Source organism: Vigna unguiculata, chromosome 10 (assembly GCF_004118075.2).
Source record: "Vigna unguiculata cultivar IT97K-499-35 chromosome 10, ASM411807v1, whole genome shotgun sequence".
Lineage (NCBI taxonomy): Eukaryota > Viridiplantae > Streptophyta > Magnoliopsida > Fabales > Fabaceae > Vigna > Vigna unguiculata.
The window spans coordinates 14,696,045-14,715,614 of NC_040288.1; the positions used below are offsets into that span (position 1 = coordinate 14,696,045).

Below are 19,570 nucleotides of genomic sequence, written 5' to 3' on the forward strand. Positions count from 1 at the left end.
GTTTTAATCTTCGCTTAATTGATTATTTCAAGAGTTCAATAGAGTAATGATAGCTAATTAATTTTATGACATGTGATTGGAAGATTTTCATTCGAATCAAGGAATCGACATTGTTTTCATTACTGTTTTATCAAATTTTCAATTACGATTTATTCTTGTGTTGAATTTCTGGAATTTGCCAAACGATTCCCCTTTTGTGTTGAACTGCAATTTGGAACCTTTGAGTGAAAACAATGGTCATTGGGAGACGAACTTGGATTAATTCCTGAGTACTGCATTTACAATGTTTTATTTGGTCGGGTACGACCAAGATCAATGAGTGAATGCAAGTAGATAAAGATGAACGACTTGGATGTCACCTTCTATCAGCTATCTAAAGAGTGGAAATTTGTGATAAGGGAGAAGACAAAGGATGGGTGAGGAAATTTGTCTGCTACACACTGATTGGCGATGAGTTGTTTGGAAGATGTTGTAGTCGGCCCCTTGATAAATGTGTTACATTAGAACATGTCGAATACATAATATTGGAATTACATCAAGGGTTTTTACGGATGCAATTTAGGATTAAGAATTATGGCAGAACGAGTACTGAAGGTCAAATACTTGTAGTCAAATATGGATAATGCCAATTGGTAATTATCGATATGCATTATCTATCAGTAATTCACAACTACCGACAGACACTATCTGTTAGTAATTACCAAAGGGTATAATCCATCGGTAATTTCATGCATCAACCATTGCATTTTTCGACGGATGTGGAGACTGATATCTTCGTCGGTATTGTTAGTCTCGTTTTCTAGTGCATCTACAGTCCCCAATCGAATAAAGGCGCTCTCCTACAATCCTAGCATCTCCAAACGTCTTACATAGCCTATGAGATGCTCTACTATGGATTTTTCTTTTAAACACTCGACTAAACTTTCATTTGTAAAAATAAATCAAGTAAAAATCATCTTGACAACATAATATGCATGGTATTTAAAGTGTAATAGAAGTGAACATCTATTTTGCATTTGAAATAAATACATAAATAGGGAACGAAAATAAGTTTCATGACGTTTTACCTTGAATCCTTGCTAGAAAGGTTCTTTCTCTTCTAGAGGTATTGTTCCCCATATAGCAAAGGCGAAAGGAATTGTTGCTTAATACATCTTATAATGGCCTGAGAAGCAAGTTTAGAAGGAACAAACCTAAATATAAATGCATAAAAGTCATCAAAAGAAGCCAAGGCAAATAACTAGTCATATAATACATATAGTATTTAAGATAATCGGATATTACTCTCAATTAAAAGGCTCAATCATCGGTCGCTCATGGAGAGGATGGTCAACATCATCAATAGTTGAATCAAGAACATCTAGTGTAGGAGTAGATCAGAAGAGGGATTAGAGGATGAGGAAGGTCTATAAGTAGTGTTAACCACGATAGGGGATGGTCTTAGATGGGAAGGTTATGGTGTGGATGTAAATTGAGCGAGAACCATAGTAGGGTGTGGTATGGGTACCACAATAGTGTGTGGTGCGGGTACCATAGTAGGGTGTGGTATGGGTACCATAGGAGGGTGTGGTGTAGTAACCACAAAAGAGGATGGTGACAGAATGGATGTAAATGGTGTGGTAGCCACAGTAGTGTGCGGTGTGGGTACCCCAACAGGTGATGGTGCCTGAATGGGTGCACTTTGTGTTATTTGTCAAGGTACCCTTATGATATATTGTGTGATCGACGTCGTACCCAACTAAATAAAACATATAAATATAGTACTCAGGAGTTAATCCAAGGTCATCTCCTAATGACCAAACCTTTCATTCAAAGATTTTCAAATGCAATTCAACAAAAAAAAAATGGGGAGGGTTTGGCAGATTCAAATGCTAACAACAAATTAAATGAAATGCAATAGTGATTAAAATGTACTGATTTCCTTGATTTAAACACAATTCCACTTATCATAGGCCATCATATTAACACCCTTGCCTACTCTCAATCCACTAGACAGTAACCCATTAAGCGAAAGTTACAATCCAATTTCATTACGCACTTAAGCAATGCACACCTCCATGAATTTGTGAAAAAAAAACAAAAACCCCACACATGGGTGTTGTTCCAAGTCACTATAATCCAGAAAACGAAATGCCCAAGCTAGCAAATGAGCTGAAAATGTAAAACCCGCATTGGGTGTTGTCAATAATGCATAAAAACATTAATAATGAGTGCATTGAGGGATGGCCCGCCGAGAAGGGCATTATATGATGTAGGCACGTCGACGACAAAGAAGCAGATGTGGATTGTCTTGGTTTGAGCGTCGTCACGAAAGACAGTGTGGAGGTCGATGTAGCCGCGGGTGAAGACTTTTTCCCCTGAGAAACCATATATGGGTTCATCGTATAGAACCATTGCGGTAGTGGGAAGCTGTAGTTTTTGGTATGTTGCCCAATATAGGATGTCAACTGAGCTACCTTGGTCAATGAGGACCTTCTTGACGGCATAATTTTCCAACTCCACCGTGATAACCGTGAGGTCATCCTGTTGGTGATCGAGGCCATGGAAATCTTCGTCTATGAAGGTTGTGGGGGGCATGCGGCGTCTGTGGTGGGAATGAGTGATGTGGTTGATGGATTGTAGATGGTGGAGATGTCTCTTTCAGGCTGATGAGGTGGATCCCCCACTAGCGAAGCCACCAGAGATGGTGTTAATGGTGTTACGTAGTGGGAGGTCGGTCGAGGCAATATTAGTGCGAGCAGGTTAGGGGTCACGGTTGGTGGGTTGGCTAGGACGTTTGTATGGCGAGAATCGTGGGGAGGTCGTCGGTGGTCAAAACGTGGAAGGTGATCTGATCATGGAGGGTGGTCTTCTCTACGGATGAAGCGGCGAAAGTGGGGGGCATGCGGCGTCTGTGGTGGGAATGAGTGATGTGGTTGATGGATTGTAGATGGTGGAGATGTCACTTTCAGGCTGATGAGGTGGATCCCCCACTAGCGAAGCCACCAAAGATGGTGTTAATGGTATTGCGTAGTGAGGGGTCGGTCGAGGCGATATCAGTGCGAGCAGGTTGGGGGTCACGGTTGGTGGGTTGGCTAGGACGTTTGTCGTGGTGAGAATCGTGGGGAGGTCATCGATTGTCAAAACGTGGAATGTTATCTGATCATGGAGGGTGGTCCTCTCTACGGATGAAGCAGCAAAAGTGGTCAGCACGAACCAATTCTTCAATCTTCCCTTGGAGTGCTTTGCATTCCTCTGTGGTGTGGCCGTTGTTTCGGTGATAGCGACAATATTTAGTCATGTCTACGTTTGGAGGAGTGGTCGTCTTGCGTGGTGGTGGTATGAGGTCGGCCTGCAAGGCTTCGTTAAGGTGACGGGATCGAGGAACATTTAGGGGTGTGTATCTGGTGAAGCGAGGTTGCCGGGGTTCTCTAGGTCTAGGATCAGGCCGGGAAGGATGTGTAGGGGGGTTGCGACAGAGGGTGTATAATCGTTGCAGAATTTGGTATCGAGAGTTTGCATCTCTTCCAAGCAGATATAGTCTGCGGCGCGGAGCTTCAATTCTTGCATGGAGGCGGGTGGGTGGAGTTAGACGTTGTTGGAGAAGGGGTCGGGTTTGAGAGTGAGTGCCATGCACTAAAGTATCATTTCCTGATTAAGGTGTAGTGTGCGAAGGGCAGGCTTACTGAAGCGGTCGATGAAAGCCCGGAGCGCCTCGTCTTGTTCATGTCTAACACCAAGAAGGGAGATGGTTGTTGTTTGATATGAGCGGCTACCAACGAAGTGAGGGGTGAACATGTGGGAGAGAATGTCAAAGTAGTTGATGGAGTATGGCGGAAAGGTGGTAAAACATTCGAGGGCGGGGACTTTAAGGGTGGTAGGGAAGGCCTTGTAGAAAACGGCATCGTGAGAAGTGTAGAAGGTGACATGGGTGATATAGACCTTGAGGTGTTCGTTTGGATCGGTCTCACTTGTATAGCGTTCCAATGTGAAAGGTTCCCACTGTGAAGGGAGGGGGGTGTTGGCGATGTAATCAGTAAAAGGATGACGGCATCTGGGTTGTGTGGATGGGAGTGGGTAAGGGGGGATGGGATGGTGAATGAGGGTGGGAAAAGTTGATGTAAAGTTGTGAGGGGGGATATGGGTGGTAGGGAGGGTGGGAGGTATGTTGTAGGGTGGGATGTGGGTGGTGGGTAGGGTGGAAGGGATGTTGTAAGGTGGGATATGGGTGGTGGGGAGGGTGGCGGCAAGAGTACGAGTCGTAGTGTTCCCTGGGAAGGTGGGATGGAAGTGGGTATGATGGGTTGAGAGGATGGGAGTTTGTTGAGTGGTGGTGAAGGTCTGCGGGGTAGGATTGTACTCGCTTTCCTCTTTGGTAGGTCGGAAAGTTGGGGCCCTTCTGGCATCGGATGTTTCCTTAGCCTTTGCCTTTTGAGTGGGACCGGCTTCGATCTTTCGCCTTAGCCGTGAGTTTTCCTATCGTAGTGCCTCCATCTCTTCAGCATTGCGTTTCTTCAGATCAGTCAGTTCCTGTTTCATCTTGGCTTGACCGTCTAGGATATCAGCCAAGTTCGGGGTGGTAGTAGCAGGTGCTGCAGGACCTGCTTCAACTTGCTTGTTAACTCCTGCTCTCCTGCAGGTAGAAACCATCTTCGAGAGAATGCGGGTTGGTCCGTAAAGTATTATCTCGTGCCCCACGATGGGCACCAATTGTTCCTGCAGAGAACAAATAAGATATGTTAGACACAAGCGTTACCTTACCTCAATCCGCAATCTCCTCACTAGGCTTCCTCCCGGCTGCCATATGCCATTTGTGGGTATCTCGGTTTGGACTGGTTTGGACCTGAGAGGGGTTACATGCGGAAGAGACTTTGATGCTAAAGTCAACAAAAAAACTCTTAGAAAATCAAATCTCGTAATTAAGGGAGTAATGAGTGCGTACCTTTAATTGTTGGGGTCCATGCATATTTATAGATTATTAATTATGTCTGACCACGTCATGGGCCAGGCCTCTGTTTGGGCCTTAGGTGGGCCTGGGCCTTAGTCCAGGCCACTTAGCACGACTATCGCGAGCCTTAAGGGTTTTGCTTGTAACGCTATGCTAAGTTCTTGTTTAGTTTCTTTAAGATATCGGCTTAGGCCGGCTACTTCTTTAGTGGCCTAGACCGATTACTCTTATAGTGGTTTAGGTTGGTTACTTTCATTTGCTTGGTATATGTACGGTGATTATTTGCGTCCTTGACAACTATGTGGACAGGTCTTATGGCTATAGTCGGACTAAGCCGCCTAGGTGTAGTACATTACTTTTTAAGATCCCTTTCACTTACAGAAACCAAAAATCCATACCACGTTTAAGTTCAATAATTGCTCGAAGCCCGAACTCGCTAGGTTTTCTTTACATTCAGACAAGTTCAAGCAATAAACAATACATCATCAAATAAAAGAACCCACGTGTTATTTGTCAAGCAAAAGGAAACAACCCCTACACGAAACGCATGGGAGCCAAACGCGGCAATCAAGGCTATGGCCAAGCCCCTAGACCCTTCGTTCCAGCCCTACGGTGATAAAGCACCCGAAAGTCATGCACCAACATTGCTATAGGTGACCATTCCTTCCACCAAGCCACTACACCAAAACCATTGTAAGATGAGATATTACCCAATTCCCGTGGCTGCACTGCGGATCCCGAGAGAGAGAAAAAAACCATGCAGACCGGAATTGCATCCAAAACCGAAATGCATATGTGGCATTTCGTTTTAATGGAAATGGACAACATTCCACCAGCCATACGAAAACATCCCAACCATGTTTCGCCTAATTTTTTTTATTAAGTCGATCAACATGAAAAATACTGCACTAATAACAACACCCCACACTCAAACCAAAACAATGCTCCTCACCTTCACAGCTGGTCCTCCACGGGTTCAAGACTACCAGCCTTACCCGGTTATCACTCAACACCATACCTCAAAAGAAAGAAACTTAGCATTAGCAAAAGACAAAAAGAAGAGGTTGTAAATTGTAGAGTCCCGGGCACACCAGTACAGCTGAAAGGTTTAGGTTTGCATGACCTTTCTTTGGATAAAGCTGACCCCAAACAAGTGCTAAGGTATGGTTTTCCCATCAAAGAGGTATAAGTGCAAACAATTAAAAAGATGAAAGGGTTATAACAAAAAAAACATTGTTGCATCGTACCCCTTATGAACCCAAAGGCTACGTGTAATGAGTATAAGTCCTTGGGAGAACCACACCCCAAAAGCTAGCTATTAGAGTGGGAGAGCCCAAGTCCTTATAAGGACTCCCCTTTGAGGTGACCTCCCCAATGTGGGACTCATTACATTACCACCCCCTTCGAAAGCCGACGTCCCGGCGGCTCTCACCACCACGACGGGCCTCACCACCACAACGGGCATCTAGTCCCGGCGGGTCTATCCCCGGCGGGTCTACAACCACCGGTTGGCCGGCTCTCAATGAAAGCACCATTTGTAATGAGTATAAGTCCTTGGGAGAACCACACCCCAAAAGCTAGCTATTAGAGTGGGAGAGCCCAAGTCCTTATAAGGACTCCCCTTTGAGGTGACCTCCCCAATGTGGGACTCATTACACTACGCAACCATAGTTCGCTGCAAGGTATCCTAAACATGTGGGAGGGTCTATTAAAGAAACCCTTAGCCGCACCCAACCAAAACAAGTATTTGGTAACTCCTTCGGTGTAAAAACCTAACACGGACCTGAGGAAGCCCTTAGTAGCACTCATTGCACTAATATGCAAAGGAAAAAAAAACCTGAACTCCTGCCCTACAGGGGCAGTTCCTTCCCCACTCACAAAGATTCGAGAATACTGAAAATGCTTCACACGAATGAGATCCAACACTACGGCAATGCGTGGGCAATGCTTTTTCTTTAGAAAAAACAACCAAACGCAAGCTTTCACAACATTCAACCATTAGCTAAGAAAATTGTGAATTTCCAGAACAATATCAGCATAAAGAACCTTTCAACAACATCACTTCAGAGTAAGCAAACACATGGCAAGCAAGCGTCAATGCTGATAACGTGAATAAAAAACAAAATAGCATGAGGCTTTGCTTTAAAATTTGCTTTCCACTCTCCGCTCTCTATGTTTTCTCTCCTCCCTTTTGAGCAGGTATCAAAACCCTAAACCTAGAGTGTCTAGTGGTTACAACACTAAGTGACAAAAGAAGAGATAGAAAGTAAACAAAACCCAAGATAAGCCTTCTTAGCCTAATGGGGATTCAAATCCTTTCAACCACATGCAAAAAATACCTATTAAGCCATGGGCTTTCTCGTGATATAATTTTTAAGCCATGTGCTTTCTCATCATATAATGTTCATTATAAATTTATAAACACATGTATTCCACATGTCATAATTAAATAAAATAATAGAAAGACCACAACTTAAACCACTTAATTAAATATTTTGTCTCGAAATATTGGACGTCGTGACCAATACACCAACAAAAGTCTTTATAAACCATCAACCACTTTATTACTTCACCCGAATACTTTATGTTTTTTCCCAGATCTTACAACGCATATCCTTTATGGTCAACACATTTAGAAAAGATGCAAATAGATGATGCAATAACTATTAAGAGGAGGTTGTACCTGACCATATGACCATTTCTTTGACCTAGTCAACTTTTGAATATATTTTATTCCAATATTTGTCTTTTAAGTGAAACCAACACATAAATTTGAAAAATCAACAAACTTAATGTTCATTAGATATCAATGCATAAAATTCATATAATTTAACTTCCTATATATCCAAATACTATTTAAGTAAAATCAATGCATAAATTTGTAAAATCAATGCATAAATTTGTAAAATCAAGAGACTAAAAATTTGGAATATTGAACTTCATGTGTCCAGATGTTGTTTAAGTAAAATCAACGCACAAATTTGTAAAATTAACATAGTAAAAGATGTGCCCAATTATGTTTCGTGCATATAGCAACTATTTAAGTGAAATCAATGCATAGAATTATAAAATCAACAGACTAATTGTGACAGTTGACATTTTATGCACACATTAGCTTATTTAAATGAAATCAATGCATGGATTTATAAGATTAACATGCTAAAAACACATTAGATTACATTTTTCATACCCAATATGACTAGTTTGTGAGGCAATGGTCATCCTTTTCTTTACATCTAAGCCCTCTCCTTGGGATTGGCCAAGTCTTTCTGTTGGATCATGACCCTCTACTTGGTAACGGTCATCGAATCCTTTTGGATAGAGACCCTTGCCTTGGGAATGGTCGAATCAACATAAAAATTTACAAAAAATATATATCAAAACATGAAAGCACATAAAAAAAATCTCATAAAGAAGAAAAAATTTAAAAAAATAAAAAATTCAAAAACAAAACCTAAAAAAAATTCAAAAATTGAAAACAAAAAGAAAAAATTTCAATGTTTGTCTTATTTTATTTTAAATTTAATTTAATTTTATCTTGTTTTATTTTATTTAATCTTGGTTTCTTTATCTTGTTTATTTTATTTTATCTTTTCTATTTCATTTTATTTTATTTTTAAATTTTTTAAAATTTAATTTGAATTTGAATTTGAATTATATTTTGTTCACTTCTTATTTTATTTCATTTTATTCGTTTTTCAAAAAAAATATTGTTCCTACGGAGAACAAATTAGAGATGTCAGACACGAATGGTACCTTACCTTAATCCGCAATCTCCTCAGCAGGCTCCTCGTCGGTTGATGTATGCTATGTGTTGGCGTCTCGGTCAGCACCAGTCTGGACCCAAGAGGGGTTACCTGCGGAGAAGACTCCGACGCTCAAGTCAATAAGGAATTCCTCAAAAAGTCAAATCTCGTGATTTAGGGATTAATGAATGCGTCTCTTTAATTACTAGGGTCCATGCGTATTTATAGTTTATTAATTATATTTGACCATGTCATGGGATGGGCCCTTGTTTGGACCGCAGGTGGGCCCTAGGTGGGCCTAGGCCTAGCCCAGGCCTTTAGTTAATGCTTGTTGGTGCTAACGACCTTATTTGTGGTATCCTAAGTGATGGAGCTTGGTGGAGAGATGGAGCTTCAAGTGCAGCGAAAATGATAGAGGAAGCATGGAAGAGTGGAAGGCAAGTTTGTAGGCTCTTGCTTGCAATGGATAGGTGAAATGGTGAATGATTTAGAGGTGGTTCTAGCCTAGGAAGGGGGCTAGAGGTAAAGAGAGTAAGCTCTCTAAAAGATGACTCTCAAGTGGCAATAGTGATGAGTGTTCTCAACTCAAAGTGTCTATTGCACAAAAATTCAAGAGTTAAAATGTACAAATGGTCTACTTTTGGCTTTTATATGTGAGCCTAAAAGCTAGACTAATTCTTGGCCCTTAGATCAAGCTTGGAGGAGAAGCTTTAATCATCACCCTTGGATGGTGGCTTGGAGAATGAGGCATCTTCCTAGCATTTGGATGAAGGCTTAGAAAAGAAGACACTTTCTTAGCTCTTCGATGAAGGAGGTGCATGGGTGGACTGTGGACTTGGCTCCATGGGATGCATGATCCATGAGGTCTAGGAAAGAGTTCCACTTAGTCCACCTTGAACTTTTGATAGCTCATGGCCACCCCTCCTATTGGGCTTGGTCAAGCCCAATTTTAATAATTCAACTACACATTGTTTGACTTATTATTCTAGAAAGCAAGGCCTAAACAATGGGCCAATCTTATTGCTATTCTATTGATCTTTGATACACCTCTTCAAATCTTCATATCTTCTTTGGCCAATATGAAGAGTGTGAGAAGCCGTGTGGGTTTGGGCCATCTTGAATGAAGCCCAATTGGATCTTTTTGAACATGCCCCTTGTTATTGGGCCTCTTGATGTGCTTGGGCTTAAGATGCATGTGGGCCATGGAATGGGCCTTGAGCATGATTTGGGCCTAGGCGTTGCCCAAGCTATAAGCCTTGTTGGGATCACATTATCCCCTCCCACTTGAAGAGGATCTGATGATGAAGGCGTGACCACCTCCTTAGAAGCTCCCTCAAGAAGGATCACTAGAAGCATGTCTAGAGGGGAATCTTCTATTCCAACACCTTTATCTTTGTTTTGCATTACTTTAGTTTGAATTCCCTAAGTTGGTTTCTAGTTGACTTATTTTGGTTGACTTGTTGACTTTGATCCAAAGTTGACTTTTGACCAAGATTAGATTAACTTAAACCAACATGCTAATCCTTGTTTGTCTTGTTTTGTAGGTAATTAAGAGAAAGTAGAGCATGGCCTGGTGGCACTTGGTGATTGGAGCACTTGGATGAAGTGGAAGAGAGAGGAAAGCAAAAAAAGCATAAAGCAAAAGCAAAAGTAGACATGTGCCTTGTCTCCTTTTGCCTTTGTGGTTTATGCCTTAGAAGGTCACTTGGTCTCCTTCCTCTTTTGGCCTAGAATCCTCATGGGAATGCCTCCACCAATCATCTCCCTTCACTTGGCTAAGACTCACTCTCACATTAGGTTTAGGGTTTGCTAGTTAATCCTTTTTCATGTTTTTGTATTTGCTAAAGGACCCCTATGAACTCCTATTTAAAGGGTGCTCCTTTTCTTGTAAAAGGGTTGATCATTTTGTTATAAACTTTGTGCATTCAACCACTAATTTTCGTGAGCTCTCCTTCCTAGAAGTGAACTCACCTTTGCCTTATCTTGCTTGCAAGTGGCGGCACCATCACTCATCTTTAGGGTTTGGTTGGCTTAGATCCCCCCCTATGAGTGGCGTGCTTCTTCCATTCTTCATCTTCTATGCTTTCCATTTTTATTATTTCTTCTTTCATTTTGCTCTTTAAGTGTTGTTATTGTCGTGTGTGTTTAAGCTTGAATCCAACTCTCTTCTTCCTTTCATGAGCTTGAGAAATGAACCTTCACATCTAGATAACATGCTATCTTAATGTCCAATGGAAATTTTCAAAAAGGTTTCTTAAACAACTTCACCATATTCATAACTCTAAAAGGAAATAGGATAATCCTTCATCATATGACCTCACATCAAGAGGGTTATTTAAGGCTCACAACAACTAAAGTTGGGTTCCACCATGATAAAAAACATATCTACAATAGTCATCAAACAAAATGGCATTAAAATCATGAAGACCATTCAGTATAATTGATTGGGAAATGTGTGAAAGTGGGCTTATATATTTGGAAAATGTTGGGATTAGGCCCACTTCACAAAAAGAGTGTTTCACACTTTGACTTGGATGATTTTTGAAAAGAATTTTAAAGTCAAAGTGTATTTTGGAACTATATTTTGAAGAGGATGAAATAAGGGAATGAGATAAAGAACAAAAAGTTTGAGAAGGAAGCAAAACAAGAGATTTAATGCAAAAGTGAGAAGAGTTTAAAGATGGGAAAACTACCTTTGGAACTTGGGTCTTCATGAAAGGAATTGGTGAAGGATTACACACCAAATCCCAAACAATGAGTTCCCTTGAGGTTGAATTACTCTTTAACTCGACCACTTTTCATTTTCTTTCAAACTCACTCTCTTTTTTTAATTTCTCTCTTGCTTCAAAGTCTTTTCTCTCATTCTCTTCTTTGGCTTTTCTAATATTATCCTCTTTTGCGTTTTCTTCTTCATCTCTTTTCTTTTTCTCTCTTCTCTCTTTTTCCTCTTGTTTTCTTTTAGCACAAAGCTTCTCAAGCTCTTCTTTTTGCTCTTTCGTATGTTTTGCTCTCTTTCTTTGTTCACTCAAGAGCAAGTTCAAATTGTTCTTAAAATCTTTTTCTAGTTTAGAAAACTTAGCAAGATTTTGGATGAATGCATCACCTATGTCAATGAAGGTTTATATCCTAGATTGTTGCTCTCTAGTTATCCTAAATGAAGCGGGAATGAAATGTTTCCACATGTATGCTTTCAATTCATAAAATGTGTTAATGCATGATTATCTCCCCTTTTGTACTCTAGACTTTCTCTTTCCCCACCACTCAGATGCACGTCCTATAAACCTAGAAGTAACATGCCAAAGAATGTCAAATTGACTATATTTACTAAACAATGGTTGCACCAATTTTTCTGTATCCCACATTCAATCTCTAAATGATATTGGTCCTATATCCTCCCCAAAGAATGGAATATCACTATGAAATGTATGATGCAACTCATGACTACCATGCTTATGCAACCTAGGACTATATGTAGAATATGTACTCATGGTGATTGAATGAACTTATGCAACTTGAACAAAGTGTGGTAGAGGAAATCAATCACAAGTGGACCTCCAAGTTAGGCGAGGTGAGTCTTTAAGACTTCTTAAATACCAAGGCCAATCCTTGCCAAGATACACTTATAAAAGGTTTCAAAGATCAGACAATTGTCTAAGTGCTAAGTAAATAGAATCACTTGAGTCACTAAGCACAAAACAAGCAAACAAGACTCAAAGAAATTTAACACTAAAAATGGACCCCTAATTGGCAAAAGATTAGAGACTTTGGTCGCACACTTAAGCCTCTATGCAACGTGAAAAGATGAATATAGCTATGTGGCCTAAAGTAAGGTGAGAAAGCACTTAGAACTTTCAACACACTTATAATTAAAAATGAATCACTAATGCAGGTTGAAGGTTCTACTTAGGAGATGGGATTAAACACCTTGTGGTTCCCCAAGACACCTAAGTAGTCCAAATTACAAAGCAAAGATTAAACTACAAAGTTGTAACAATTTGCATGCAATAATGGGCAGCCAAAGCACTCGAATTGTTGCTTCCAAGAGAGCACCCGAGAGCACAAATTTGTTTTGTGAATTTGGAGGCCTTAGTTGATGGCCAAAGGTAAGCACCAATTGGGGACTTTGTGAGGCAGCAAATGACCATAATATACCTGCAAAAAAAATATAACAAAACAATACACAAAAACTATGCCAAGGCAAATATTAGTACTCAACACTCATACCAAGAAAATTAAAGCTCAAACTCTCCAAATTTCGTGAAAGGAAGGGTAAAAAAAAAAGATGAGCACAACCTTTAGAGATTTACTCCTCAACCACCCCCTAAGATGCTACCTATGCTAGCAACCAAATTTGAATCAAACACTTAATTCATATCCATAAGCATTGGAACCAACATTACTTGCCAAATGAAAGAAAAAAAAAACACAAGAAAAGCGAATTAGGAAATGCTAAACCAAATGGAATTATAGTGACAAGACAGAATTGAAATGCCAATAATGGACAAGAAAAACATTAAAAGCACACAAGGAGGGAAGCACAACAAAGAGAATCCTAGAAGGGAACTAGAATGGATCTACAAAAACAAAACAGCAACTATAGTACTTGTAAGAAGGCCTATAGTCCGTTATGCATTGATGCCAATAGGAGGGCGTACACCACTCCAAATTGAAGGCATTTGATAGCAATAAAGGAGACACACTTAGGCCAAGACATTGATGGACAAAAAGCACTGGAATTAGAGCTAAAAACATACCAAAACGCACAAATAGAGAAAGCTGGAAAAATACTGCACCAGTAAAAATGTTGAAAGTTGCCTCATCTTTGAGGATTTATCATATTTTTTGTATTGCACATTTTTTGTCACAATTTTTTTTTAAATTTTCGTCCAGATGTTCTTTAAGTCAGAAAAAATTAGCAAGTGAATTGGTGCAATGGATCGTTCCAGTTAAATCAAACAAAAATAGTGTGCGTCTGGAAAACAGAGTGAAAAAAGGCACAGCAAGCCTGAAAACGTTGATTGTTGGCCAGACTTTGATGAACTATTGCGAATTCATATCTCAATGGTTTTGAGTGATTCTTGTTGCAAAAATTTCGTTGATGTCTTATCTTTTAGGCACAACAAACAACTAAAATTAAAAAGCATTGTATCACTCAAGAGAATTAACAAACAGTAGGTGTGCGCTCTAGAAAATAGAGAAATTGGAGCAGATTGCTCTCTGAAAATTTTTGGAGATGTTCAAACGAAAATCCAGTGGATTGGAGCATGATTATGAACTAAAATCATACATGAATAAAAGATGAAAATCTCAAGACCCTAAAGTACCACAACCAACGGTGAAAATGGTTGAATCTTGGCAAGAAAACTGTCCAACCATCCACACGCATAGTGTAAGCATCATTTGCGTAGTTGTGAAATGGTGGCACTGTTTCAAGCTTAGTAAAACAGTAAAGTGAAAGAAATAAATGGTGGAAATGAAGCAAAAGTGAAGAAGAAGACCATACACAAAACTTAAACGATAGAAAAATGAAAAACAAGCAAGATTCACCGATTAAAATGCAAGAAACTCAATAGAATGAAGTAAATGGTACTGAACTTTAAAGGAAAGCTAGTAAATGATGTGAACCATAACAAGCATGGAAATCTACAAATAGAGTGTAGAACACTCTTGTAGTCTCATAGTTGCATGGACTCAATGGAGAAACACAATAGGAACACATAAACACAACAAATGAACCGTGAAAGATAAAGAACAATGAAAGAAGAAGAAGACAAGAGATGAAACAATAAGGAAACAATAAAAACTAAACAAGCTATGGATAAAACCCTTACCAAACCAAGACAAGTGACTACTCCACGGTTTGGATGGCTCTAGATACCACTATGATGGAACTTGGTGGAGACATGGAGCTCCAAGTGCAGCGGAAATGATGGAGGAAGCATGGAAGAGTGGAAGGCAAGTCTGTAGGCTCCTGCTTGCAATGGATAGGTGAAATGGTGAATGATTTAGAGGTGGTTCTAGCCTAGGAAGGGGGCTAGAGGTAAAGAGAGTAAGCTCTCTAAAAGATGACTCTCAAGTGGCAATAGTGAGGAGTGTTCTCAACTCAAAGTGTCTATTGCACAAAAATTCAAGAGTAAAAATAACAAATGATCTACTTTTGGCTTTTAGATGTGAGCCTAAAAGCTAGACTAATTCTTGGACCTTAGATCAATCTTGGAGGAGAAGCTTTAATCATCACCCTTGAATGGTGGCTTGGAGAATAAGGCATCTTCCTAGCCTTTGGATGAAGGCTTGGAAAAGAAGACACTTTCTTAGCCCTTCGATGAAGGAGGTGCATGGGTGGACTGTGGACTTGGCTCCATGGGATGCATGATCCATGAGGTCTAGGAAAGAGTTCCACTTAGTCCACCTTGGACTTTTGATAGCTCATGGCCACCCCTCCTATTGGGCTTGGTCAAGCCCAATTTTAATAATTCAACTACACATTGTTTGACTTATTATTCTAGAAAGCAAGGCCTAAACAATGGGCCATTCTTATTGCTATTCTATTGCTCTTTGATACACCTCTTCAAATCTTCATGTCTTCTTTGGCCAATATGAATGGATTTGGGCCATCTTGAATAAAGCCCAATTGGATCTTTTTGAACATGCCCCTTGTTATTGGGCCTCTTAATGGGCTTGGGCTTAACATACATGTGGGCCATGGATTGGGCCTTGAGCATAATTTAGGCCCAGGCGTTGCCCAAGCTATAAGCCTTGTTGGGATCACATCACTAACTTTAGAGTGGTCAACAAATGTCATCCTAATTTCTGAAGTAAGCGGCCTAGGCCGCTATGTGCTTTCGGTTGTTCGTTTACTGGCATAGTTACGTTTGTTGGGTCTTGTGTAGGCGGACTTGGCCGTGCGGTTTTACTAGTCCACCTAGGTGTAGTACACCAGTTCCCCAGCCTTTGTCGGTGGAGGTATGGCGGCAAAGGTTTTGAAATGTGCGTGTTGTTGGGCTACGGAGAACAAATATAAATATAAAAAATCAAAAGAAAAAGAGAAGTAGAAGAACGAGAAGTTAACGTAAGGTCTCTGATATTAGTATACCTAAGGTCTCTGATATTAGCAAACCTATATTTTTCTACTATTGGTTAATTGGAAGAGGTTCAGAGGTGCATCAATTATGCTACCATTGCTTTTGTATGTTAATTAAGAATTAGGTGTGGTAACTAGCTGGCCATGGTCATGATGGTTGAAGGAGCAGGAAGCAACATCTGCTTTCAACCTTATCCCACGTCTCGGGGTAGGAAGGGAACAGAGCATAGGCACAACAAATATAATCACATTTCCTTCATCCAACAACTTTCACCTTCTTCATTCATGCTTGCTTTCCCTCATCATTTGGAAAATAAAAACAACATCATTCATCATCTCCATTTGATAACAAAACCAACACACATTTCCAATCACGACATTCCTCCTTCATTTTCAATTTTTGTTTCATAACTATCTCCACCTTTCACTCCATTCGGCCATTAGAACCTCTGTTCATACTTGCTCATCATCATCTTCATCTCACACTTGCATGAAAACCATAAAGAATAGAGATTTCACACGACCATCACACCTACATTCATCTTCGCCAACCTTCTTCCAACTACACCACCATAATCCATCATCCTTTCATTTCAGTCCACCCCATTATTCCTACGCAACACATATTCCCCCATTATCACTTCCATCACGAACCTACACCAAACCGCCACTAACGGACCTCCATCACCAACAACCAAGCACCCACACACGGTCCTTACCAAAACTATCAACATTCTCACACACTCATCCATCATGCCTACACGACATCGTCACATTTCATCTGCATAAAAATACAAATCGAAGTAGAGAACAAAGAGAAGAAAGGGGAACATAAGCACCAGCAACAATGTCGTCGATGAGTCGAAGTTTTGAATGAAAGGTGAAAGTGTCGTTGCGGCTGCCATGAATCGATAGGGAAGATGCGGCTAGTCACGGTATTGTACCTAGGGTGCCTCGTGCAAAAGAAGGAAAAAAGTAGCGTCGCCGACGATGCTCTTGGCCAGCCATGGCGAGGAAGAAGTCGCCTAGGTCTCGCAAGGGGAGGAGGCGCGAAAAGGGAACGATTCGGGAAGCTTGGTTCCCGCTGGCGATGCCTCCGGTGGTAGCCATCATCGATGGTGTCGTCTCTCATCGGCGGAAGGACGTGTAGTGACACTAGTTGCTATTGGAGTCGTGGTGGTGGTCTATGGTGACGAGAAGAGACTACTGCCATTGGTATTTACTCGCGCACCCCCATTTATAATCTCTGTACCTCCGTTATTTGTGTTGGATTGTTTGTGTATTTCTCTACCCCTAATATTTGCTTGCCCCGCACCCCATATTTGTTTTGGACTTGTTTGTCGTTATTGTTTGGAGCCCATGTTTCACTACACACACCTTCAATGACTACTTCCTGCACCACCAAGTTTACTAACTCCACCGCTCATTTGTGTATTACTCCTATTTTGGGCTTGTTTCATATTTTACTTTTCGCACTCTCACATGTTATAATCTCACACCCCTATGTCTTTGTTTATTGTTTTTGGGTCTGTTTTGTGTTTACTTCATGCACCTCACACATTATTCAAGCACCCTCACATTTTTGTTTTTCCAGTTTTATCCTTTTTATAATTCCACCATTATAATTTTCTTTCTGAAAAAGGAGAAAACAAAAATATTTGAAAATTATCAAAAATTACAAAAAATAGAAAAATCTAAAAAATGAAAAATGTTCTCTTTAACTTTATTGTGTTTGTGCGGTCGTCTGCACCGTGTGACACTCATTTTAAAAAAAACAAAAATAATTGTCTTTCTCTTTTAGTGTATGTCCGGTCGCCCGCACCGTGTGAAACTCATTTTTAAAAATACAAAAAATAGTTTTATTTCTCTTTTAGTGTTCATCCGACGGTTCGCGTTGTGTGACACATATTTTCAAGTAATTCAAAAAATACCAAGAAAAAACATAAAATTTTCCAAATAAAAAAACATCAACATTTTCAAGCAAAAATTCTTTTCAAGAACTACGTGATCCTTGATTCTCCAATGTGAGATACGTAGGAGCAAGGTCAGTCCTTGTAAGATTCACCTCTACAAAATCCAAAATCATTTTCCAAATAGTTTTCCAAATATCTTTTAAAGAACTATGTCCCCTTGATTTATCACTTTAGATGAGATTACGTAGCACCAAGGTCGTCGGGCCCAAAAATCAAAAAAATATTTTTGTTTCTTTTTAGTATTATGTGTCTCATTATTTTTGGAGAAAATTAATGTTTTGAAAACAACATCAACTTTGCATGTTTAATTAAGGGTACCGCCTTTGGGCGACGCTGTAGGGTGTTAACACCTTCCTTACGTGTAATCGACTCCCGAATCCAAAAATCTGGTTTTTTCGCAGACTTGCTTTATTTTCACGGTTTTTCATAGTTTCCTAGAAATAACTCTTGTGGCGACTCCAAATCTCTTTTCAAACACGTTTCTTTATTTGGTTCGCCGTCCAATCCCGATTTCAGTTGTGATAACCACCATGAAATCTCACCAAGAGGTTCATGGAATTACGTCTAACTCAAGCCACATCTATGTTCTCACATCATATTCCACATGTTATCTCTTAACATCCAAATCGCATGCCAATGTTGAACTAACCAGCCAAAAATCCATATTTCATTCATGCCAACCCAACATGTAATAATCTTATTTAATCATCTTAAGCTTTTTCACATCATATTTCATGCTTTTAAAAACAATAAACAAAACAAATGAAGGGATCATACAGGCATTCAACCAACTTTGTCAATCTCGCTCAAGCTAAGGAGTTCTCGCTTAGGCGACAAGAGCCCCTCGCTCAAGCAAATAGCTCTCGCCTGGGCGAGATTGAAAATAGAGAGCACCTCGAGTTCTCACTCAAGCTATCCCATCTCGCTTAGGCGATATTACTCTCATTCAGGCGAGAGGCCTTCGCTTAGGCGACAAATCGAAACAAAAAGGGGAGTGTAAGACCCGTGAAAATTAATTAATAAATTAAATAATTAATTAATAAATGCGGGTAGTGGGAGCCTTTAAGGTATTTAATATTGATTGATATGATATGGAAAAGTACTAGTTCAAATGGTTGAGAGTACTTTATTGTGTGAAAGAACTTGGGTTCGAGTCCTATGTATGCCAATTGTGTGTTATTTGATTTACTATTAATTTTAATAATATGCTTGATCATGTTGAGTGATAATATAATCATAGAATTATATTAGTCATCACGAAACATGAATTAGTTAAATGGTTATGCATTGATTTGACATTAGTATGGTATGAGTTTGAACCTTGGTGAGTCTAAATTAAGCTTTCTATTTGGCATGAATGTGAAAAGTTAGAGAAAACCCTAGCTGAATGGGCAACCCAGAGGTGGTTGGAAAATAGTCCATAAGTGATCTTGAATAGCAATTAATTTCACCATTAAACTTATTTTTCGTTTTTGGCTAATTAACCCTCATTAAGACCTAATTAAAAGGCAAATTGGAGGCAAGAAAGAGGGTTTGCTTGGTCTATTCTTGTACTGCACAATAGGAAGAGAAAATCCAGAGTGAAACGTGAGTTTGAGTGACGCTTAGGAGCTGTTTTGGACCATTTGATAATTAGATAAACATAGAGCCTGTTTTAAGGAACGAAAATCGTGGGGTTCTATTTTAGGGAGAAATATTTAGAGTTCTATTATTAAATGATATGTGTAATTGCTTTGGGTTGATGCAGTAATGAGAAATGGTGGCAAGTCAGGTGGGATTGGGTTCTTGGCCTAAAGTGGAGTAGCATGGTTGTTCGTTAGTTGATTTAAAGTGGTGTATGATC

The 19,570-nt window shown here is 39.9% G+C and overlaps 1 protein-coding gene across 1 annotated transcript; it reads right to left on the reverse strand.

The window, feature by feature from the left end:
* Window positions 1–3,142: 3,142 nt before the first annotated feature.
* LOC114165284 lies at window positions 3,143–4,385 on the reverse strand. Its single transcript, XM_028049938.1, has 3 exons — window positions 4,236–4,385; window positions 3,666–3,981; window positions 3,143–3,615 (listed from the first exon to the last, which is right to left on the reverse strand). The coding sequence occupies exons 1-3, from the start codon at window positions 4,383–4,385 to the stop codon at window positions 3,143–3,145; spliced, it is 939 nt and encodes a 312-aa protein (XP_027905739.1).
* Between the last annotated feature and the right edge of the window lie 15,185 nt (window positions 4,386–19,570).

Bases quoted from the DNA above. Each gene is read 5' to 3' on its own strand.
- LOC114165284 (XM_028049938.1), bottom strand. From the start codon at position 4,385: ATGCCAGAAGGGCCCCAACTTTCCGACCTACCAAAGAGGAAAGCGAGT. The intron at 3,982-4,235 runs GTACTCTTGCCG...CTCCCTTCACAG, and splicing joins CCCAGGGAACACTACGACTC to TGGGAACCTTTCACATTGGA. The intron at 3,616-3,665 runs GTAAGCCTGCCC...ATGATACTTTAG, and splicing joins GGCTTTCATCGACCGCTTCA to TGCATGGCACTCACTCTCAA.